General features: G+C 35.7%; 1 protein-coding gene across 2 annotated transcripts in view; it reads right to left on the bottom strand.

Annotated features, from left to right (window-relative positions):
* Positions 1-11,924: 11,924 nt before the first annotated feature.
* Positions 11,925-24,881, bottom strand: part of LOC120772031 (regulator of G-protein signaling 17) — a 53,108-nt gene continuing 40,151 nt past the window's right edge. For both annotated transcript variants that reach the window (XM_040100402.1, XM_040100401.1), the window contains exons 6-9: positions 20,298-20,378; positions 20,156-20,217; positions 14,103-14,391; positions 11,925-14,036 (exon numbers count right to left, since the gene is read on the bottom strand). In XM_040100402.1, the coding sequence (XP_039956336.1) occupies positions 13,946-14,036; positions 14,103-14,391; positions 20,156-20,217; positions 20,298-20,378 (523 nt within the window). In that variant the 3' untranslated portion in view covers positions 11,925-13,945. The remainder of the gene's footprint in view (positions 14,037-14,102; positions 14,392-20,155; positions 20,218-20,297; positions 20,379-24,881) is intronic.

Below are 24,881 nucleotides of genomic sequence, written 5' to 3'. Positions count from 1 at the left end.
TTTCACTATTTATTTACACTTATATTATATATTATATATACATCTATGTATGTGTGTATGTGTTTGTGACATCACTCTGTGGCAATTTTCCCACATTTTAGCTATGACCAGCCCAGCAGTTGAAATTGGCTGGGATTTATATGCTTCTCTATACTCTATACTCCAGGATACATGGGATGAAGATGAGTATTTAGCTGTCTTTGTTGTAGATTTATATCTAAAGCATTCGAAAAAGTTAGGAACTTTCCACATCTTGACAGAAATCACAGTTATTTATTCTTGTAAGTTTAAGGCTCCAGATCGCTACGTAGATGTTGTGTATTAACTTAGTAAAATCTTGTGCTTATTCTAATCGGAACTCAGAAGGAAACGCAGAGACCATATAAAGCCATGTCCTTCTGTCTGTCTATGAACTAGTTACAGACTGTTTAAAATCTAGTTTTTGTAACTATTTTCAATAGCCTTTTTTGACAGATCACGTGTGAGTCGTGTCAAGTTGTCATGTTATTTTTGTCCAGTATTGTTGGGCATTTCATCATGGACTGAGCGTACTATTCGCAACCCCAACACCCATCTTGAGACCCAGCATTTATTATTGGAGAACATTTGACCGAATAGACCAAGTCCAGCACGCAGTGAACAAATTATAGCAGCCGTAACTGATAATGTACAGAAAGACCGCTCGACCTTCGCAAGAAACATCGCTCCACTTTAAGGGCTCATGAAAAGTTCCAAAGAAGATCCGAGGTTTTCGAGCCAACTTTTGTTCAGGGATGAGGCCTATTTCTGGCTCAATGGATATCAAAGTTTTCGCATTTCGGACGAAGAGACACCCAAAGGAAATTATCGGTCCATATTTCTTCAAAAATGTTGGTAGTAAAAGCGTAACCGTCAATGGCGACCGCTATGAAGGAGCCACTTAACACAGATCGCACCAATCAATGGATTTATTGAGAGAAAACTTCGGTGTGCAGATAATTAGACATTTTGGGCCGGTCGATTGGCTACCAAGATTTTGTGATATCACAGCGTTAGACTTTTTTCTGTGGGAATGTATAAAGTCTAATGGCTATCTGCTTCAATTCCGCCCTTGCAGCAAAAGATCGAGCGTGTAATTTGTCTGTTCGAAAAGTAGACTAAACGCGTGGACCATCTGAGACGTGGTCACGGCCAACATTTGAAAGATATTGTCTTAAAAAAATTAATACCAATGAATGATATAAAATGATGTTAAACATTCCCTATTAAATTTGAAGTTTATGTGATTTTTTTTGAAAAAGTTGGGTACTTCGAAATGGATCACACTTTAGAAAACGTTAGAGTGACTATAATATCCGAATATATTGTTCAAATCGGATAACTATAGCCTGTAGCTGCCATGCAAACTGACCGATCCAATGCACGTCTTTATATAGAAAACTTTTCTGACAAAAAACTTGCCTGAAAAAACTCTAACCTTAACTTGGTACCACTGGGATGTTGGCTTCATCACTCACCACAGTCAGGCACACGCATGCGCACAAGCAATTCCTTCAACGCTGACCATAACAATTAATAAGATTTCAACAGCACAATTTACTTTTACCTTTTTTGTGCGCGAGCAATTTAGAAGCGTCATTTTAGCACGACAGCCGTACATTAATTCCTCTCTTTTGCTGCTGACTACAAACTAGCAACAGCCATACGGTCTGAGGGTGTCACAAAGCATGCCTGTGCAGCAAAGCAAAATAATAAGCAACGCGGTAGCCTTCAAGAAGATACCATGAAGGTAGGAGACGCTTCGAAGAAAAGAAGAAAGAAATTTTAGGCCAAATATATATGTATGTAGGATGTTGGATATATGTATGTACATATATAAAGAAGAATATTTGTGTGAGAGTCTGCAAATATTGTAACCGTACAACAGTTTTCCAATAAGCGCGCATTGTTCGTTTTCCTTTGCTTTTCAAGTCTTCCCGCTGCTCATCGAATTTCAAATCGCGCCTCGTCTAATACGCTCCCAAATGACTTGCCGCGCTGGATCGACTGTAATGAGCCAAGGCACTGACAGCGAAGTGCGCGCGCTTGCACGTGCAAGCACTTCCTGCACCGCGCACACATCGCATGCCCCCTCTCAGCAATAGCGCGTGCAATTTGCTGCCGCAAACTCACACACACACAAGCGCCGTTAGCCGCTCAAACCACTCCCAATTAATTTATTAATTTATGTGCTTTTAATTTCATAAATTATTACCTGAGCGATATTCGTCGGCATTACAACAAGTGACAACGGTAATAAGCCACCGCAATGTGCACCTCCCCGCGCTGCTGTCATAAATGCCACAAAATGCAATCTCTTCACTAAGCGTTCAACTTTTGACTGGTGACTGGTGACGCCGCGCAAAGCCACCAAAGCAATGTAGTGGCTGCATGTGCTTGTGTTGTTGTTGTTGTTGTTTTGATAGCCATTGTTGCATTTACTGTCATTAACGTGATTTGACGCTGGCGTCAACATTTCCAGCCACGGAATGCGGTTGAGTGCATTCGACTTTTCACCATCGCAAATCCCAACCAGCGACGATCAGACGGACCGAAGCGCGATCACCAATTATAATTGAATCCAAATGAATTGCCCGGCGAATCCCGTAACTGGCAGCAACAACGGCAACAGCAGCAGCAGTGGCTGGGGCGATTGCCGGCGCAAGGGCCGCGGGGTGTCGGGCAAATGCGAACCGTGAATGGAGTCATTAAATGCGACAATTTCATTTTTAATGATGCGACAATGCGACAGTGTGACAATTGCAGTCGCACACAAGCTTACAACAACATACATAGTTATTTCAGCGTTCCAAGGTGCAGATAGTCAGTCAAACAGTTAAACGCACTAACTGTAGATAATCGGTCAATTGTACATATTGTTGTATTTTCGCATCGCTCGCATTTTTCCACACAATTTTATTTGCTCACAGCAAATATGCCTCAAAATGAGAAAATGTGTGACCTATCAACATAATATTTGTATACAAAAAAGGTTTCTTTTCAACTCAAAAGCAGTAACAATAAATGCAGAAAACCTGTGAACGGAAGGACATAGACATAGTTGGGAGGTCAGCATTAAAATCAAGCAAACTAAAGACAATGACAATCACTTTATGAGAAAGTAGGTATTTATACTTATAAAGGGTGATCCAATCGAATCGCCCAAAACTTGAAATTATCTGGTCACTTAAGTGTTTTCTTAATAAATCCATTGATTGATTGGAAAGTGACAGCTTCTTGTTGAAACCAAATGTAGCTGAGATCACGCGATAACGATCGCCATTGACGGTTACGTTCTCCCCGACATAATTTTTGATGAAATACACACCATTTTTGAAAAATACACCAAACAACTGAGCCACAAATGGACCCCATAGAGCAAACTGTTGTCGCTTGGGAAGGTCGAGCGGCTTCAGGTTTTGCACAAGCAAGCTGCCAATGGAACTTGTTCTCTAACCAGCATGTCGATTAATCTTTTATTGGCCAGGGCAGTAGAAATAAGAGCTATCTGTTGCGCCTACACAAGGTGCTTTCCAAAGTAAACACTTTTTGAATCTAGCGTCCCTTGATGGCGCCATTTATAAGTCGACTGCTGCGTTAGAATCTGCTATCTTTATCGCTTGTCCAGTGAGAATTTCATGATATTACATTGATTGGAAGTGAAGTTATTGCGTTTTAAGTGTCAGTATGTTTGTGTTATCGGTGCGAAAATAAGCTTCGAACAAAGAGCCAACATTAAATTTTGCTTTAAAATTGGTAAAACTTTTACCGAAATGTTTCAATTGATGAAACAAGTTTATGGCGATGATCGCCTATTCCGTAGCAGAGTGCATGAGTATAAATGACGATCAACATGGGGGCCAATCAAAATCCGTGAAATCATCATTGAAATTCATGGAAATGGAATTGAACATCTTCAAAACATCGGTTTATTGCGTTTGGTGCGCCGTATTCGACGTGTTCCCGAATATCGCGAAGATGAAAGTTGGCGTTTGTTGCACGATAATGCGCTGTCTCATCGACAGTTCGCTTGTGACCAATTATTTGGTCAAAAATCACATTTTACCGTGACCGTGCAAAAAGCTATATTGAAGCAGAAGGAGACTACTTTGAATAAAATAAATTGATTTTGTCGAAAAAACTATTTGTTCTGTTTTTTTTAAGTCCTGTTTACTTTGGAACGCTGCTTGTACTAACTCCCACAGCGTAATGTTATACAAGGAGGCAATAACTGGACTTTCAATGAAAAATTTAGTAAAAATAATCCGAGTAGCCAGTCATAGAGGGGAACGAAAAAGCAGACAAAGAGTCCTACATCACTCAATCGTTCCGTGAAGCAATGGATCTTAGAGGAACACTAGCAACACAGAGCATACCACAAAGATACTAGCATACCAAGAAGATACTACATTTAAGTAAGACAGAACTTAGTGCCATTGTATTGCATTCCTGCGCTTTTGTAACCAACTAAGAGCACCGAATCTATGACTATCGCAAGCCTTCTGTTCGAGCATTAAGAAAGCTTTTCTTTTTCTGACTCATTATGCCCAACACCTAAAGCCCAAAACATCTCAAGTTTTATCTAAAGTAGTTGAAGCACAATCAAAGGGCACATAAATTTATGAGTCTATCGAAATAGAAACAGGCTAAGTGATAACATTGTATCATATAAATTTTTTGATCCATTCATGTCAAACTATCTAGAATTCAGGGAAGACTATCTATAAACTACTACCGGAAACTATCAATGGCATGTGGTAAGGATCCAACGGATTATTTTTCTTATTTTATTATATTCCAGATTTTTACTTTGAAGTACAGCTGAAAACGGCACATCGAACAACAGTGAGCACAACAGGTCCTGTTAAGCCATCACTTTGGTTTGGAAAATTGTATTAAGATAATACTTAAATTTACGGATAGGTAACCAATGAAACACAACATAAAGACATGAATCCACTTCCGCGATTAACTCAAAATATTTGAACACTCACAGATACTCAACAGAGGGCACAAGAAATCTTTTTTCTTACTGAAATAAACATTTTTCGTCATCTTATTCACATGCAATACGAATATTAGTTTTCTCCCACCATTCCAGAACTCGCAGTTTACTGAAAATAACGCCTCCTCGAAGTTAAGCCCTGTCATTACATATTTCAACTGCTCAAATGAGCCATTCAATTTTATGGAATCAAGAGAGAATAAACTGCTGTGCCAGTGGTATTAAAATGTTGTGGGTATACATTGTAAAAAAACGCAAAATATTGAACTGAGTGGATACTCTTTAAAAGACTGTAACCCAAAAGCCACTCGAGATATCGATTCAAAATTATGAAGAAAGTTATTTTTAAAGGTATTATACCAGTATGAATATTTCACAGCAGATGTGCCGCGTAATTTAAATTTTGCCGTACTTGCTTACATTAACTCTTCAATAAAAAGTCATAATATATTTTTTTGAATTGTTTAATTGTCTTTGCATTATACTTTATTCTTTTTATTTGGTATTAATTTTACCATTTCTCCTTTTGTTGTGTGTTTTATGTTCATTTATGTATTTGCGAATTTCAATTTAATGCTAATTACAATTTAAATATTTTTTCTTGTTGTTTACCCATAAATAATTTTAAATCTGTTTATTAATTTTTTTGCTTTGTGTTTAAGAATTTGCGTTTGTTTTACATACTTAACTGTATTTGTTATAATTAAATTACCTAACTTTATATGAATGTGTATTGAAAAGTGATTTATTGAAAAATTTATATATATATATATATAGTATATATAAATTTAGGTATGTATATATTTATTTACGTTTAATTTGTTCAATATATGAAATGCTTATTGCATATTGGTGATTTTGCTTGCGGGTTTCGGGTGGTTTTGGTTTTTCACTTGATTTATGTAGTTCGCTCTTAATGCGTACATATATACATATGTATTAGCAATGAGATTTTAGGTTATATTACTTGAGAATATAAGAATTTCGTTCATGTTTTTATTTTTAGTGTTTTTTGTTTTTGAATACGAAGCATTTGTATTTAATAGCTTTTTGTTGTATTTTCCTTTAAAACTTATTAAAAAATGTTTTTATTGAAATAACTTTATACCTTTTAGTTTCTTTTTTTTTTTTAATTTACACAAATAAATATGTATGTAAATCCGTTAGTAGTTGGTGATTAATGCCTGCAGCCTGTGTGGTTGAGAAATCTCGCTTGAGTTGCCATTAGTAATGCTAATAGAATGGTTTTTGTTTTTGTTGAGTCTATTGCGTCGGTAAAATATCTAATTTCTCCAAAAAAATGTTTTCGAATTTTTTGACTTTCGATTTTCTCAAAAAAAAGTTTTTTGGAATGTTTTGACTTTCGATTTTTTACCAAAAAAATATGCTTTCGAATTTTTTGAACGTACTTTTTAATATTTTTTACAATTTTGTGCTTTCAATAGAGTGTTTGAAAAGTTTTGGAAAGTTGTTTACCGTTATAGTTGAGAAAAGATGTTGTTTATTGGGCACATCACATATTTGCCTAGTTTACTTAATTATTTTTTTTTGACAATTTTAATTAATTATTTTTTTGTGTTTAATTTGTTAATTTACTTAATTATTTTTTTTTTAATGCCAATTAATTTTTTTTTTTTTATATAATTTTATGTGCTAAATCTTATAACAGTTTAAGAGTTTTTTAATCTATTTTTATTTAATATTTTTTTTTTTATTTTTTTGTTAATTTTTGCTCGACTTACGAGTGTTAGTCATGTACTCGGTTGTACATGTGTCAATCAATTCCTTTTTTCATATATAATACATTGCGTGCTGGTGTGTGTGTGGTTGCTTCTAATTCTAAAGTATGCATATTTTCCAAATACAACAACACAGATTTAACTTTTAAAGTTTTTGTTCATTGTGTGGTAGAAAAAAGCTACTTTTTTGTTTTTTTTTTGTGGAAAAATAAATACTTTTAGATTGTATTTTATAACTTTAGGCAATATTTTTAATGACGAACTTTCTAAGTAAAAAAAAAAATAAGAATTAGATGAAAGTGATAAAACGTAAATAAGTAAAACTCAAAAAAAATATATTATAATTTGAGCTATGGTTAATTTCATATATATTTTAAATAAATGTTAGGGTTTTTGAAAAATTTTATAATTTTTATTTTACTTCTGAATTTTTTATTTTTTACTTCTGACGGTTTTCTTTTTGTTTTTTCTTTATTTTCTAATATTAATACAGTTTTTATCATGTTGTTGTTATTATGTAATTTTAATATTTAGCACGTACACATTTTATTTGCGCTTTGGCAGTGAGTTCAAGTATATTTGCGTTTATGTGTGTTTTTATATATTGATAAGTTACTTCACAAATTTGCTTCAATTTTGTATTACTTGTTTCTAGATAATTTTTGAACGAATACTGAAATTAAAAAGGGCTTAATTAAATCAAATGTGAAATTAGTAACTAGATGAAATTGAATTTAATCAAAGAAACTTCTGAAAACTCCGCATCTCACCGTAAGAATAACCGTAGTGACTTTGGCTTTGACTTTCTTAACTTTCGAAATATATAATTAACCCATTTCCAAATGGTTAAATATTATGCCCAAATCTAGTATTTCTCAGAATATCACCGAATCTTGCGGCAGACCCAAAGGATAGCGAATTTCCACCAGTAATCTGTTTGGCAATTTTAATCCCACTTCCAATACTATACCCACTTACTATACTATAAATCTATACGATCCGATAAAACTGCACTAGCTCAGTCTGGATTGACAAGGAACTCTGAGAAGTTCGAGGAAACTACTACAGAGTCACAGTATGATTTCCGTAATCGAATGCTCCAGATTACACTTCTAGAGGTACAACTCAAGCACTCAGGGGAAGCTGCAAAAATTTACTGATGACATCCTCAACATTCTATTATCCACGAATATTTCTACCATTCTAAAAATCCCTACTAATCCTCAACCAAAGAAATAGCGCTCAAGATTCTGCCAAAGACTTCTGGGCCTTCATACATTAATATTGATTCATATCACATAAGTTGGACTGAGTGATTCATGGATAGATTACGCAAAAGATTTGTAGTAACAGAACTTATTGCAAAATTTGGACAATGATAATTTAAGGGAAAACATTGGATCGTTCACTAAGTAATTTCGTGTGATGACAATAGCTGATCTTATTGCATGTTTTCGCAGCCAACTTCACACTTAACTGCTTTACCGTTATATATTTGAACACCTGAGGTGATCAATAGAGGAGGTATAGTCTTCCATTACGATAATGCGAGACCTCATAAAAGTCGCCTCGTCAGAAGCTTTTGCATATTCTCCAGACTTGACAACTTCGGGCTATTACTTGTTTCAGTCTCTTCAAAATTTTTTGTATGGGAGCACCTTCACTTCAAATGAGGACGTCAAAAACCACTTGAACCAGTTTTTTGCCCGCAAGGATCAAAAACGTAATGAACTTGCCCATAAAATTGTTATTGGATCAATCAAGTAGACCAATAGGGATGCCATATTTTTTCCCGCTCTTTTGACATTTCTCTTCAGTTAGGTTTGCCATTTTATCATGAAAAGATATGCGATCCAACAGCAAGTCGAAAGTACTTAATTTTTCGAAATTCAATTTAAGAACGCTACGTCCAATTTATGGGCCTCATCAACAATTGAGCGTCTAGTGGAAAAATTTAATCCATAGACACAGTACAAAATACACTGGCACGAGTGAGACAAAGAAGTACACGTAGTGTCGAGAATATTGCTGCCGCTGGCGCATCAATGGAGGAAAATCCAAATCAGTCTCTCACACGTTGTTCTCAAGCGTTGGGCATCTCTGTGACATCGTTGTGGCGAATTTTACGAATCATGTTCTACATCTCTACAAGATCAAATTGACGCAAGAAGTAAAGCCGCTTGACCACCAGAATCGTCGTATTTTCGTGAATTGGGCTGAGCAATAACTTGAAAATGATACGGATTTTCATTGTAAAATCATCTTCAGCGATGATGCTTATTTCTGCCTGAATGGCTTTGTCAACAAGCAAAATATGCGTTATTGGTCAGGCACCACTCCACACGTATTCCATGAATCACCATTGCATCCCGTAAAAATTATGGTTTAGTGCGGTTTATGGGCCGGCGGCGTCACTGGGCTGTACATCTTCCGTGATGAGCAAACCGGCACGTGAATGTGAATGGGAATCGCTACCGCTCAATGATTACCGAATATTTTTGATACGAATTGGATGATATGGACTTGTAGAATATGTGGTTCCAACAGGACGGCGCCATAAGCCACACAGCGAATGTCACAATCGATTTTTGAAAACCAAGTTTGGTGAACGTGTAATTTCCCGAAATGGCTCAATCAATTGGTCGCCTCGGTCGTGCGATTTGATGCCGTTAGACTATTTCCTGTGGGGCTACGTCAAGTCTTTGGTCTATGCTAACAAACCAGTGACGATTGATGAACTTCGTACGAATATCGAACGTGAAATTGCAGCAGTATTGGCCGACTTATGCTTGAAAACCGTCGGCTACTGCGTTCAGCGTCTGAACTTCTACCAGCGTGCCCGTGGTGACCATAATGAAATCGAATGTACTTTTACAAAAATAAAGAATTTCATTTACATTCCAAACCGTTTTTGCTTGATTAAAAAAAAACTTTTGTAGCGCTCTTATTGAAAAACCCGTTATTTAAAATAGATTTACATTATAAAAACAAAAACAACATTGATTTCGAACCTTAAAACCAGCTATAAATGCAACACTACCTTTCATGCAACAACAATATAATTACAATAATTACAAAGCATAAAAAACAAGAAAAAACCAAATCTGTTACTTTTTGTAGAAATTGAAATGAAATTAATATATTTCAAGAAATTTTCCTAAATAAATTATAATAAAATAAATATTAATTGTAATTATTAATTTCACAATTTTATTTTTGGTTTGCATTTTTGGTATGAAGTTTGTAATTTTTTTATGCATAAATGGCTTTTAAGTGTTTTTGTTTTGTTTATGATTTTTTTTTTAATTTTTATTATTATTTGGCTAAATTTTTTGCACTACTTGACTTAGGCAAACCATTAAATTCATAAATATTTAATTACTAATAAATACATTTACATACATTTTCACTTTGCTATAACTAAGTATTCATATTTATATATATATTTTTATAAAAAACAAATCATATATAATTACAATAATACAATCGTATAATGCGTACATATACATATAGTAGGTACAGTAACTAGTTTGTAATTATTTCGTATTGACTACAGCATAATCATCATTCATTATGCATTATTTAGTAGCACAATATGATTTTGGAAATTAAAAACCATCATCATAAGTATTTACAAAATGCTTTCGATGTAAAAATTCATTTGTTTTTGTTGTTGTTGTGGCTAAAGTTGCGGTTGCTGTTTTTGTTGCTGTGATTGCTGTTGTTGCCTCTCACCAAACGCGCGAATGCAAATTTTTGTGAAATTGTAACTCTCACTTTTTACTAAAAAAATAATTAAAAACCGCTTATTTTGTTTTTCAAAGATAACAACAACAAAAATGTAGCGCTAACAAACAAGTTACCTTGCAGGTATTGTAAAAAAAATATGCACACAAATATGCATGTGTATAACAGATAAGTTTACAACTAGCTCGGAATTCTTTGTAACTTTAATTTCTTTAATTTATAAACTAAGTAACATAAATTGTTTAGTCGTAAATAATTACTGGAATTATAAGATTTCGCTTTCGTTTCAATTCAATTTTTTATAGTACGCACAAGGTGGAATGGCACTTAGGAGTGAAAAACAACATTTTTTAAATTAAAAAAATGAAATAAATACTTAAAAGAAAATGAAAAAAAATAATAATTTTTTTTTTTAATTTTAAAATGCGGTTAGTAGATCATTTTAATGGTCTCGATATATTTAAGCAAGCCATGTTAGGTTATAATTTATATCTACAATTTATATGAATATTTGATCTTTAGCACTGAGCTACAAATATATTTTCTACCAAAGCTGATTTAATTTAAAAAATTTATAAAAGTTACATACAATTTATATGCGCTAATTGAAAATATATTTACAATGTTTTTTGAGAGTTCAAAACTAATTTGAATCATAAAAACTGTCTAAAAAAAAATTAAAAGTATTTCTAATAGTCCGGTCAAATTCGATAGAAATATTAGTGAAGTTACAAAAATTTACAACAAGCTCTAACTTTCAGCTGAATTTGTTCAAAACATTAACAAAAATACCAAAATTGCTCATCGCGCTGATATGTGGAAAAAATATTTGAGGTTAAAGAGCCAAACATTTTTCAAAAAAAAAAAATTTCGAAATTTTCAACTAAACAGTAAGCTATATCAAAAATAATACATTAGACGAAAATTTATCATAAAATTATTTATAACAAAAGTCTGAACACCATACCTGACCATTGGCATAGAATATTGTTTTCACATATCCAAACGATAAGGGCTTGTAATAATGCTTATAATATATTTTTAAGGGTCTATACCAGTGTGACACTTTCGAAAAATCGATTTTTCCTGATAAATTAATGTATCCTTAAAATCGGCAAGATCGTATCTTGAATAGTTTTGGAATGGCAGCATTCTGAAGAGCGATCGCTCACAGGTATAAACCGGATAGTTGAAACTTTAAACGCGTTTTTCTCGAAACGACATTTTTCAAAATTGCTGACATCATAACTCAACGAGAAATATAACGATCAACTTCAAATTAAAACTAAGTATTGTTGAATACACTTGCTATACAATGACTTATGATCTTTGTGTTTGGTTGAAAATTGTCAATTTGGCATTAAAAAAACGGAAATTTTTTACCTAAAAACTTTCTTCAGAACTACGCCATTTTGTTAATTTTTGATATTTTTCAGAAATCGTAAGTTATTGTATAGGAAAGATCTTCAACTTTAATAACCTTTTTGAACTTTTCTGATTCAGCTACTAATTCGGCCGGAATCATGTCTACAGTTGAAGAACTTTTTTTTTTGCACCTCCGATGACAGCACACACACCGTTATTTTTCAATATTTTTGTAAGAAAAAAATCTTAAAATATAGCTGAAAATATACCTTATTATGTTCAAAGAACTTCGAAACATTCGATCGAGTACTTTCTCGATCACGAATATCGCCTAATTTTTCATGGGCTACACTGGTATAGGCCCTTAAACATCTTTTGAATACATGCACTCATTATCAGCTTGTTATAAAATTATTTAAGTTCGATTTTCTATCTACACGGAAAAAGAAAATTATTTTTCCAGCTATTACACACAAGACTTATAGTTATAACTACCAAAATAAATAAACAAAATATATGCTTCCAGTTTGTCAAGACTTAAAAAATCTAACTTTCGAGCAGAAATATACGTTTATCACATAAATATGTCTAACAACTTCAGTTTAATAAAAAAAGAATTATGCCATGTAAAAAAAATACTTTTCGAAAAACATATACATATACGTTAATAAATATATGACAACTAACCGCTATACTTTAATGAAAATGTATACAGTTAAAAAAAATGTGCCACCCGCACCTTGAGCGTAGATGCATGCGTAACAATCAACATTGTTGTACCTTTAATGCCTCCCAGGCGCCTACAAGCATGCTACAACAATTGCTTGGCGCGCTTATGGCAACCAATTCGTTACAAACAGTCGCGCTGACTAGATTTCATTTACATACACACTATACATATAATCTCGTGATTTGCACTTTTATATTTTGTTGCGTTTTCCTTACTTACTGCACATTTATATAATTTTGGTTTTGTTTTTTTTCGGTTTTTAATGTTTGCTTTTGTTTGCTAACGGTTTCCAGGCATGAGTTCTAGCCATTTGGCATTACATATGTAATTTGTGCGCATACAATTCGTTAGAATGTTTTATTTGTTGTGTTTCTTTTTTTTTCATTACCCACCCACACACTTCTGCTCGAAGTCCCGCAAATCGCTTTGTGCCCTTGATTTCCATTAATATTTGTGCCAGTGCCATTTACTTTTACTTCCTTTTATAATAAATGGTTTGTCATTTAATATATTTATGTTTTTAAGGAATTATATATTGCTTCATTTTTTAATTTTTTTTTAATTTTGTTTTTTTTCGAAAATACTATTTTTTAGAAACCGAGGAAATGTGGTATAAAATTGTTAAAGCACACTCATATGTGTATGTATTAGTATCTTTTAGCTTTCGAGATATTTTTCGCATGCGTATGCTAGAAGCAAGCAACAGTGCTGAAATAACGGTACTCTGCTTTGCCTTTATGCACACAGCCATACATACATACACTTGACGCCGATCTGCGCGAATTCGCTGCATACATGTAAAAATAACTCAGTAAGTATGTAAGTACATAAGTAAATAAGTCAGTAGTACGTAAGTACGTAAGTACGTAAGTAAGTATTAAGTATTCCGCTCGACGCTTAGACACTAGTAGGAAACTAAATATTGTAGCAAACCTTCAATCTTATATTTAGTTGTAGTAGATGCTTAAGTCGTACCCTTAGACATTAGTGGTTAATGCTTACTGCTTAAACGCTTAGTCCTTACGTGTGTCTAGGGCTAGAGCTTAGTTGCTACTTATATACTTAGTTGTTGCATTTCTCAAGCCCTGTGCGAAGACGTTTTATTGTTTGTTTATTTGTTTGCAATTTCCCTCCAGCTTCACACTCCCCTACTTGAGTTTCAGCGTTGCATGCAACTTATTCTCCCACTTAATCATTATTTTTTTGGATGTGCTTCTTAGTTTCTTACTTTTATTAGCGCCCGCCTTCTTTCAACACTTTTCCCGCCCAGCGAATTTAACCAATTGCTTCTGTCTGCTCAGCAAACATTGACACTCTGCTAGAGCGTTCTGTTGCGCGCTCTTAAGTGGGACTGTCTGTTGTGGAAGCCGCTGCCGATAAACTACCGTCTTGCAGTTGTGCCAGCGCTTTGAATTTCTGCGAGTTGAGGAATCTGTCGTGAAAGAGAGAAACTCTTTTTGAACCTGCGCGCTCAACGCTCAATTTACGAAATACTCACCTTGGATATGAGTCTCGGTGCATGAGCGTGTAGATTTGTATTTGGGCTTCGTCGAAGGTGTGCGGTGTCGGCTCCACCATATTGCGATTAACGATCTCTCGTACACGCGAGTCCAGCGATACTTCGCGTGGCGACAATATCGAAATGTAGTCCTCGTAGATGAGACGCGCCTTCTCCTCGATCGCTTCGGGACTGCTCTCCTTTTTCAGCTCTTCGCAGGCGAGCCAAAACAGTATGTTCTCTTCGCTGAATTCGCTGCGTAGGAAGTCACGAAACACTTTGCGTCCAGCTGGAAGAAGAAGTTGGGGAAAGCATATTTATATAATGTTCAGATTATGAAAATTACTGAGTTAAGAAATGCGAAATATTTCAGATATTTTCAAGTCCTTCCTGAAACATGAATATATAAAACTATAATTCATAGTCGAGATAACCTAGTTATTTTTATGCTCCAGTTACAGTGAGGAGAAAGTGCATAACACAATTACAATTTTGAACAGGAAATTTTTAGTCAAGAAATTATATTGACATGGATATCTCCTTCTTCCTCTTTATTGGCGTAGGCACCGCTTAGATGGATATCAGTTAGTTTAAAGTCGAGGTGGACTTCTATATGAATTATGAAACTCTTTAAGTACTAGTCTATACTATTTAAACCTCTCAGGAATAGGAGTCTTCTCTAAAGAGCTCTACGTCAAGGTAAGCTTTAAGCTACCACACTGCTGCGGTAATTATCAGGCAGAAGTGGCTGCTATTAAGTTAATAGTAGAAAACGAAGAAGTAGTAGGCCGAAGAGCAGATTCTTTCAGCAAGGTGAGCAATCGTTCCGACAGCAGAATTGCAATACTCGCCTTGGACTCGCAAACTGTGCCCTTAAAGTTTTTCAAATAGCATTAAGTAACTTTATTATCAAGTTCGTTTGGGTGTCTGTTTACAGTGGAATCACTGAAACTACAAAGTCGATGAGCTAACAAGAGAGGGCACTTTTCCCCCACCCTCAAAGTAATGAGAACGAGTTGGATCTCCGTTCTGCTTTTGCGTTCTAGCACTAGACTTCGCTGTCCATCAGAGGCTGATCGTCAAGCAACTCTTTCTAAGCACACGAACCTGGCTTTCGAACGAAGTACGTAAGAGATCTACTCAACTATTTGCTCTTAGCAAAGTCCATGCTGCAAATATAAGAGACATTGCTGAATATTGTCCAACAGACATTAATGCTAAAAACATAATAGGACACAAACTCTCTAAGTTGTATGAAAGAAGGTGAGGTAAAAGCATACAGAGACTTTTTCCTCCATTATCCAGTTTTGCAAAACTGAGGTTGAAACATCTCGGTAGTCTCGCCGAAGGTTTGAACAGGTGACATTGCCGAAACAGAAATTAGTCTCGTTGACAAATTTCTGATTGGGTAATCGAAAAAGTATTTTCGTATTTTGTCAATAGATGTCTTTGCAGTGGTATATATCCAGTACTAAATTCGAGGAAGTTAAAAAAAAATTTTTAAATGTTCAAAAATGAGTGAAATTAAAGAAGAAATTCGTTTACGGAGACGATGCTGTATCAGTTCGTGTAGCACAGCAATGGTTCGCTCGCTTTCGTTCTGGAAATTTCGATGTGAAAGATGCACATCGCTCTGGCCACCTGTAGTTGAAAAAGTCGATGGAATTATAGAAAAGATTAATCAGGACCATCACATAAGCAGCCATGACATCGCTAAGGAACATTCATCATCCAACAGTTTTGAATCATTTAAAAGAGGCTAGCTATAAAAAGAAGCTCAATGTTTGGGTACCACATGAATAGTCTGTGAAAAATTTAGTGGACCGAATTAACATCTGCGATTCTTTGCTGAAGCGAATGGTAACAGGAGATGAAAAGTGGATCAAATACGACAATAATGTGCGAAAAAGATCATGGTCCAAGCTTGGTGAAGCTCAGGAAAGGAATCACCCACTGTGCTGCTCCAGCCTAGTCGAACGATTCATTCTACATTTTACTGTCAACAGCTGATGAGATTGAAGCAAGCAAAAAGGTGCCAGAACTGATCAACAGAAAGGGCGTCGTCTTCCATCAGGACAGCGCTAGATCACAGACATCTTTGATGACTCCGCAAAATCTGAAAGAGCTTGGCTTGGAAGGTTTGATGCATCCGCCATATAGCCCTGGCCTTGCACCATCGGACTACCATTTGATTCGGTCAATGCAGAACTCCCTTAATGAGGTATAGTTGCCTTCAAGAGAAGCCTGTGAAATTCAACTGTCGCAGTTTTTCGCCGAGAAATCCGAAATTTTTTACATTGATTGAATAATGTCTCTGACGGAAAAATGATAGAAGTGGTCGACCAAAATGGTAAGGTTCGTTATAAATACAAAAAAAAAATAAGTTGAGCTTTGATTAGAAATTCGAAAGCACTTTTTCGACTACCCCATATTTTATCAGTCTAGCTAGCCCTCTATTATATAGAGTCTAGCTTATTAACTTGAAAATAGTCTCCTGCTGTCGTATCAGAACCGACTTTATTATCGGCACCCTCACTGAACCACCAGTATATTATGGTATCATTTCGAAAGTACCATAGTTATAAATGCCAATAAAGACCAGTTTCTAGAAAATGCAACGAGGGGTGTGACATTCGGACAGTTGACCAACACAGCTGCTATATAGCAGTTAAGCTGTCTGCACCAAGATAATCAATTTAAATAACTTGGGCCAATATACTTGAAGGCAGAATAATTAAGCGCCACAATGTAAGCACATACAAAGCGAATATGAATCATTTTTTTGTAGATAGCAAAGAGACAGGGAGGAAACTCCCGCTAAGTGTAGGAAATTATTTAATCAAAATTTTTAGCGGTGGTGAGGGGGAGGGAAATTAATTGTGGTTACGTTTCCGCCGCGGTGCAACACGCAAATCACTGTTGGCTGGCACCGGCGTGGAACGAAAGAAAAACAACAATACCAACAGCAGCAGCAATGAGCCATGCGACAGGTGAATCAGCAATGCTAATGCAGCTGTTAAGCGTAAGGGTATCGCGTGCCTGAAATGTTTTTGCCCAGTTTATTTGCGGAACATTTGTTCGAGCGCGCGTGCCATAAAAGAAAACGAAATGAATAATAGCCAGGTATGTAGTGTAAACGCATAAATTCGTGCACACACTCACACACAACTAGCTTCATGGATTCACATTTTTTGAATGTTCAACCGTATGGCATATCTCCTGAGCTGCCACTTTCAACAACTGCTTGCTGGCATTTTGTTTATTTCGGGACTCTTGCAATCGAAAAGCAACGTTACAACAAAAGTAAGAACAATAAATAAGAAGCAGAGCAAACAGCCGGCGCTAGTTAGCGGCCAAAGTAAACACAAATATCAGCGAAATTTCTTCAAATGTCACCAAACTCAACTCACTCCGATGGCTCCTCGTGCAACTAACAGACAGACGTAGGGATTGGCATTCATCAGCCAAACAAACAAAAAAGCATACAAGAAAGCCATTCGACATGGCGGCAAGCGAGTAGTGGCAGCGGTAATTGCTTACGACTATTGATTTAATTCCTCAAACTTGTCGTTAACTTGAGGAAAAATTTTTGTTTACTAAACTAAGCATGAGACATTGCTTCCGTTGAAGGCTTAGGCGGGTACTCGCTGATTGCTGTGACTGGTGAAGTGTTGATTTATCACTCGTTTGAGTCTTCATTTTTGTTGCTAGTGTACCCCTCTTATGCTTATTAATATTCGCATACTATTATTATTGTTGGCATTTGCATTTCCAATCAAAGGCGAGTTCTTTGTGTGCATATTTATGCATAATATTTCTTTGGCAACAAAGAAAAGTTAATAAAATATGACAGCTAAAGATTGTTCGAAGTATTTATGAGTCGCTTCATTGATATTCAAGGTCATGGTAGGTTAAACTTGTATTATCCACAGATATTTACGAATAAGTCTTGGCTGTGGTAACCAAATGCTATGTTTCAGTGGAATTGAATGTTACTCATACGCCCTTGCCCTCTCTTTTGGAGTAACCTACAGCAAAGTTTGAATTTCACGGATGGTTTCACAACTACAAAGAATTTAAAATCAGATCAAGAATATAGCAAACTCATACTTTCGAAATTTTTTCATCAGACTACTTTGTAGATCATACATATTCAAAGTCTAAAATTTTCTTAATCATTTGTTATCGAAAATAAAGTTTTGAAATGCAGTCTCTATGTTCATTAAAAGCAAGTACTTTTCAGAATGCGATTATACCACTTTTTGAAGGTTTTACATATTATCTTTTGTTGAATATATCTTGCTATATTCGTTGTTGCTTTTCCACAAAAATTTGTAAGAGAGCAGCACTCAAAGAATCAAAGGCAGCTGTCATAAATTTTGTTATTTTGATGGTATTTATGGATAGGTATACTAATAAGTCCAAAGTGAATTCGATCATATTAAGAAAAATAATGAAGTAACAAAAATAAATAACGATTATTGAAAAATTAGATTTCTAATACTTATGTCCCTAGTTCTTAGGGCTCATGCTGGATAGGAGGTTTTCATGGAAGGTGAAAATCGAAGAGAGTACAAAAAAGGGATCGATTGCCTTAAACCGCTGTAGATGAGCCATTGGCAAAATATGAGGTCTGTCACCGAAAGTGGTCTTCTGGCTCTATGGCACCCTGTCAAGCCCATTAAGTACTATAGAGTCTTTATGTAGTGGAGGACTATAGAAAAGACCACACTTCCAAAGAAACTAAACTCGAGAGCGTTCAACGAGCGGTGTTCATCAGCATGTGTGGTGCACTAAGGTCCACTCCAATCATGACACTTAACGCCATCTTGCTCATAGTGCCCGTAGACATCGTCGGAAGTTGTATGACTGCGAAAGTGGCTATCAGACTCAGAAAATCTGGGTCCTTAAAAGAACACCTAATCGAACACTCGAGATCTTAGATCATGGAATAGCCAAACTGAACTGTATATATACATATGTACATACGAAGGAGGGAGCTATGGGTGTGAAGAAGCCGTTCGAGGAGAGCGGCAGTGAGCTTCCTTATGGATGAGTCAATGTTTGGGGGCAAGGTTGGTGGAGGGTTTACTGTCAAGAGCTCTGTATCAACTCCAGCTTCAGACTTCCTGACTATTGCAATATCTTCCAAGCAGAGCTTGCAGCCATTAAATTAGTAGTAGATATCATATTCCGCAGCGCTGCTGCCTTCAGAGAAGTGAACATTCACTCAGATAGTAGAGCCACAATACTAGCCTTGAACTCATTTACAGTGACTGGTGTGGGTGGCGGGCCATAGCGGACTCGCAGGAAATTGTAAAGCTGATGCGCTAGCAAGGAAAGACACCCTAAAACCACTATGAGTACAAAGGGGGCGGCTCCCGTATCCTCTTGTGTTCTATTAGTAGAAAGCTGCGCTTCGCGGAAGATTGGGCAACGCTGGGCCACCAACAGGTACATGCGTTGTCGCAAAAGCCTTTTAGCCCAAAATTGATCACAGAAGATATAGTCTCTGTGCGTTGAGTAAGTATATCATCTCCAGAGTTGTGGTGCTTTTAACAGGCCCTATTGGTTGCCACACGTCTTATGCAGAAGCTGTATGGAAGAAGATGAGGTGAAAACTACTCAACACTTCCTTCTTGACTAGCTTGCGTTTGGGAGGTAACTACTTAAATTTGTTTTGGTTACGAAGCGTTTTTCTAATTTATAAGTTCGAACACAAGAGTTCTTCTTTTCTTTGGCTTCATAAAGGACTACTTATAGTAGTCCACGTGCGATCAGCCATCTAACCTAACCTAACCATATCATTTTATATATGTAGATATATAAAGATATAAGAGTATATAAGTATATACATATAATCATCATTATTTTACTATTATTCTCACGAAATTCCAAAGCAGTTTTCTATTTCAATAAAATAGTGTCTTTAAGTCGATTTTTTTTTGTTTTGTTATCAACTCATTAAAAAAGACTGTGTCGCCGATGTTATAATACAATTTTATAGAAAAATTTCAAATGTCAATACAAAAATTCCGTATGTTTTCACTTACTCGCATTTTTCATTAGCAAATCGAAATTTTTACCCCAACTTCGTATTTCCTCGAGACTGGGTCTATAACAAAGGAAAAAAGTGAAAACATTTTACCACATATAAAGCAAATTGTATGGAAATTTTATTTTGTTTATACTCACTGTTCACCGTCCAAAAGCAAATCCACGCTCGCTGGATCACGTCTTGTTGGTGCATTGTCTTCCGCATTTTTTATTGCCAAACTGGAAGAAGCAAACAGAAAATACGCGGAATTCAAAATAAGGTTCATATAAACATTCACCTACAATATATACTCCCATATTGATACATATTGATACATACATACAAATATACATAATGCCACGAATATTGCTTTGCAATACAAATTATATTTATTCATAAAATAATCTGTTTGGATTCACATACATATGTATGTATGTATGTATGTATGTGTGCATATATCCTGCTTATTAATATGTAGTAGATATATAATATATACACTACATGAATATTTCCATTGCACTGTGTATGTAACACAGTCAACAAAGTTTTCTGCATAAAAGCACTCATGCCGCGTAGAGTTGAGAAGCGTGTGCGACCAGCTGTTTAGCTATTTAGCATAAAACTAAATCACAGATACTGTCTGCGGTGACTGACTGTTGTGTAAATTCATCGTGAATTCAATCAGAGTTGGAGAAGGTGAAGGCGAAGGAGAGCCCGGTCAGAGCAGTGTGATCGTCGTGTATGTGCGTGCTGCGCGAGCATCCGCGGTGGTGGGAGTGGGTGGAAATGAGAAAAGGAACGTTTGGCATAATTGCCTTAGTACATATGTATGTACGTAGTACATATACACTCGACAGCAGAGAGTGGGGTCACAAAATCCGCGATAGGCGCACACGCGAGTGCCCATCAACAGCGCTAGCATAAAAACCATTTTTAATTTATATACATAAGTTGTAGTTTATATATATATGTGTGTATGTATTTAGAGGTGGCTTGTTGAAGTACATTTTCGTGTAACTTTTTATTTATTTTCTTTGTTTGGCGTGCGATCACATGAAATGTGGCAGAATCGTGAATTTTGCATTACAGTTCTGAAGTGTGGAAATTAGAATTTTTTTTAGACAAAATGTGAAAGGCTTTCAAGGTGATAGAGTTCATACGAACTAATTCTAGTTTAGGTGGTTACATATTTAGTTTTTTGAATACTAAATTTAAAACAATTTTCTTGAGCTCGGAAACAATTTAAACAAAATAGAACTTTATATGTTATAATATTTCACTTTACGAAATATCAAAGCACAATCATCGCACTCTCTTCTCCGAGGGTTACTTTCTAAATTGTACTGAAAAAGGTTGCCTACATTTCGGCGCGAAGAGAAATTTTTTTTTTTTTTACTAGGTAAAAATAAAAATAAAATAATAACACTAGTTTACAATCATTTTAGGTTTATGATATTAGAGACTTCTTTTTGCTAGTTTTCGGCTGCTGAAACCGAAAATTATAGTAAACATTTCCTAACACGTAAGGTTTTTTGTGTTGTAGTAAAGAAGTGTACGGATCGAACCACCACCATTTCTAAAATAGGCAAAAATAACTGTATGTGATGGAAAATTTTTGAACTCAAAGATGTGTCACATCAGTCGCAAAATTTTCTTTCAAATTTTTTGAGTAGTATAATTAGTTAAAAGCATCACCAGCTCCTTTTAAAGAATTTATTTTCAAGGCAAGCAATGTTCTGACTGCTTCCGTTGCCTCTAACAATCTGAACAATCAATGAACAGATGTTTTTTCTACAGCCTAGAGGTATGCTACTCTTTTCGGTAAGTACTTATTTATACTGAATCTATCTGAATCTGAATATACTTGTATATCTAAATCAGAATTATTAATAGAGGTATTTATAATTATATTTTACCTCATTGGTCACATTTATCACAAATTTCTATGCAAATCTGCGTTATGTAGTCTAATGCTTTTCTGTTTATAGAATATTAACTTGTATGCAGCCGCTTGTGATCGGTGGCACAGTTGAATTTATGATGTCAAAGTGTTAAGCTTTCAGAACGTTAAAATATATATTTTAATCTTATATATTAAACTTTTTTCAGCATTGAGAATGTCAGCAAACTCAGTTTGTTAGCTCGGTCTGCCTATCAGTCTATACGTGAACCAATTCCTTAATTATTAAGACATTGAACTGAAATTTCGCTCTTCTACTTTACTCCCCCAAAAGCTGCACATTTGTTAAAATCAGCGATATCGGATCACTTTAGCATATAGCTAATATATAGCTATAGCATACAAATTGTATGATCAGAATCTAGTTCTTGTATGAAAAACTCTTTTATTTGTACAGTTATATTCACGAAATTTGGCAGAGGCTATTATCTAAGACAACGCTACAATCTGCCAACATATTATTGGAATCGGGCTACTACAGCTTATAGCTGCCATACAAACTGACCTATCAAATTCAATATAAGAACCTTTTTATACACTTTTATGCCACATGTACAGCGTATTACAGCTTCGATGTTACAATCCAGTTAAATTTTTTTTTGTTTTCTTTTAATTTTACGCCACTACATACTTTCAAAAATCGCTTGAGCAACAAATTTATTTATTTTTAGCAGAGCTTCAGCATTACTTTTATCCTCGCTATCGGCTTTTCACCTATATTTGTATACGTATATTGTATGGAAATTTATTTTTACCCGCTTATCATTTCGACAACACGTTTTCCCATCTGGTTTGCTCTGCTTTTTGCTTTATTTTACTGATTTATTTTCAAACTTTTATCAACAGAGTTGTTTACTTCTTTCAGTTATTATTTTTGTTTTTATAGATAAGCAATTATCTAACATTCAATCGATAGTTTGTAATTTAAGTCAAAATCGATAAACCCAAACAATGATTTCAGCACAACAATGTGCCAGTAATTAAAACAGTGCTCCAGTTTATGCTTTTCCAAACCGATGAGGTAAAACAATATTTGTTGTTGTATCTATAAACATTTTTGTAAGTAATTGTTTGCAGTTTCACTTTAATAATCATTTGTTAGCGCTGTCAGCTACAAACTTACCTTTGTTTCAATTTCTTAAACAAATTTCGCCAACGTTCACTCATAACGTCTGCCACAGGTACCACAAACACTACTATCACGTTGCCGAATGGTCATACAGTTCGATTTTAGGCAACACAATTCAGAGAGATTTCGTTCGTTTCGTTTCGTTTCATTGCATTTCCTTTGTTCTAGTCAATCAATCATTTGCCACATTAGCACCACCTCCTGCAGTCAAGCGTATGCACATGAAACTATTATTAAGCAATATCTTATTGTTGTTGTTGTTGGCGATCATTAAAACCACACCATCACTGGCCGAGCTGAAGAAACCATTTTTCAAAGCTTGGTCAACACACTGCCACAGGCACACGCACACAATCACACATGCACACGCACGCGCTTACCCATCGAAACGAAAGTACATTATTAATTATAGTTGCTCATACGCCCGGTTGTACCAGTTGTTGTATTGAAAAAGCACTGCAACTATTAAAGCAAACAGCGAAGGCAGTGTTGCGCGGTAGTACCGCAATATGTTGAAGCATTTTGTTGCTTTAACTGCATAATTAGCCAAAGTTGTCGGCAGCAGTGCGCACTCGGGCACTAGTGGCAGTGCCGCCATAGGGTAGGCCGCATACAAATTGGCTCACACCAAAGTGTTGTTGTGCACAAGAACTGAAATCTCGCTACAAAACTTTCGACTCATGCGACACCTCGGCCTCGGCGACGAAAGTGCGCGCCAAGCCGGGCAGGTCTGAGGTAAGCTAACAGCAACCATTAGCTTGACATTGCCGTGGTTTCGCTTACAGTGCTCCTAGAATACATTACGAGTGCTTGACTGCCACCAACAGTTGCATTTGTTTTATTACTTATTACTTATATAGGTAAGCTTGTGCTCGTAGGTGTGCACATAAGTGGCTCAGTGGCTCAGTGCTGTTTGTATGCGGCACAAAGGCATTGTTGTTGTTTGTTTGTTTCTATTGTTATTGTTGTTGTTTTGGCACATTTAAGGACAATATTGACATGGTGCTTGAGATGGATCTAGACACACATATGTATATATACATACATATATATATATATATGTACATGTGTCAGTGGAAGTAACTATGCGCACACATTTGAGCCCGCATATGTAAATACTTGTCTGTACTTAAGTAGCACAATGATGTGTAAGCATGTATGCACAGCAATGGCGATGGTATATGCACCTTTAGGAACCTGTTGCAAGTGTTGCATGTACAACATGCAATAAATAAGTAGAATGAAATCACTTAGGTACTTTAATACGAACGTCAGCAAAGGGTTGGTGAGACCTCAAAACTCAAAATGCTAGCAAGGATCTATATCACACAGTTTTAAGGGGAATTCAGTGATTTAGTATATTGAGTTTGCGGCGAAATTTGTAACACCCAGAACGAAACGTCGGAGACCCCATAATGTATATATTGGGTAGTCGAAAAAGACATTTCGTATTTTGTTAATAGATGTCTTTGCAGTAGTATCTCCAATCACATTTTGTCATACCACATAGTGCTGGAAAGGTGAGAATTTAAGCTTAAGTGTTTGATGGAATTGGAAAGGAATCATCTACTATGAGCTGCTGCAGCCTGATCGAATGATTTTACTGTCAGCAACTGATGAGATTGAAGCAAGCAATCGGAAAAGAACTGATCA

This window comes from Bactrocera tryoni, chromosome 3 (assembly GCF_016617805.1).
Source record: "Bactrocera tryoni isolate S06 chromosome 3, CSIRO_BtryS06_freeze2, whole genome shotgun sequence".
Lineage (NCBI taxonomy): Eukaryota > Metazoa > Arthropoda > Insecta > Diptera > Tephritidae > Bactrocera > Bactrocera tryoni.
Note: the sequence above shows the minus strand (reverse complement) of the source record. Positions and strands in the feature narration are given on the sequence as shown.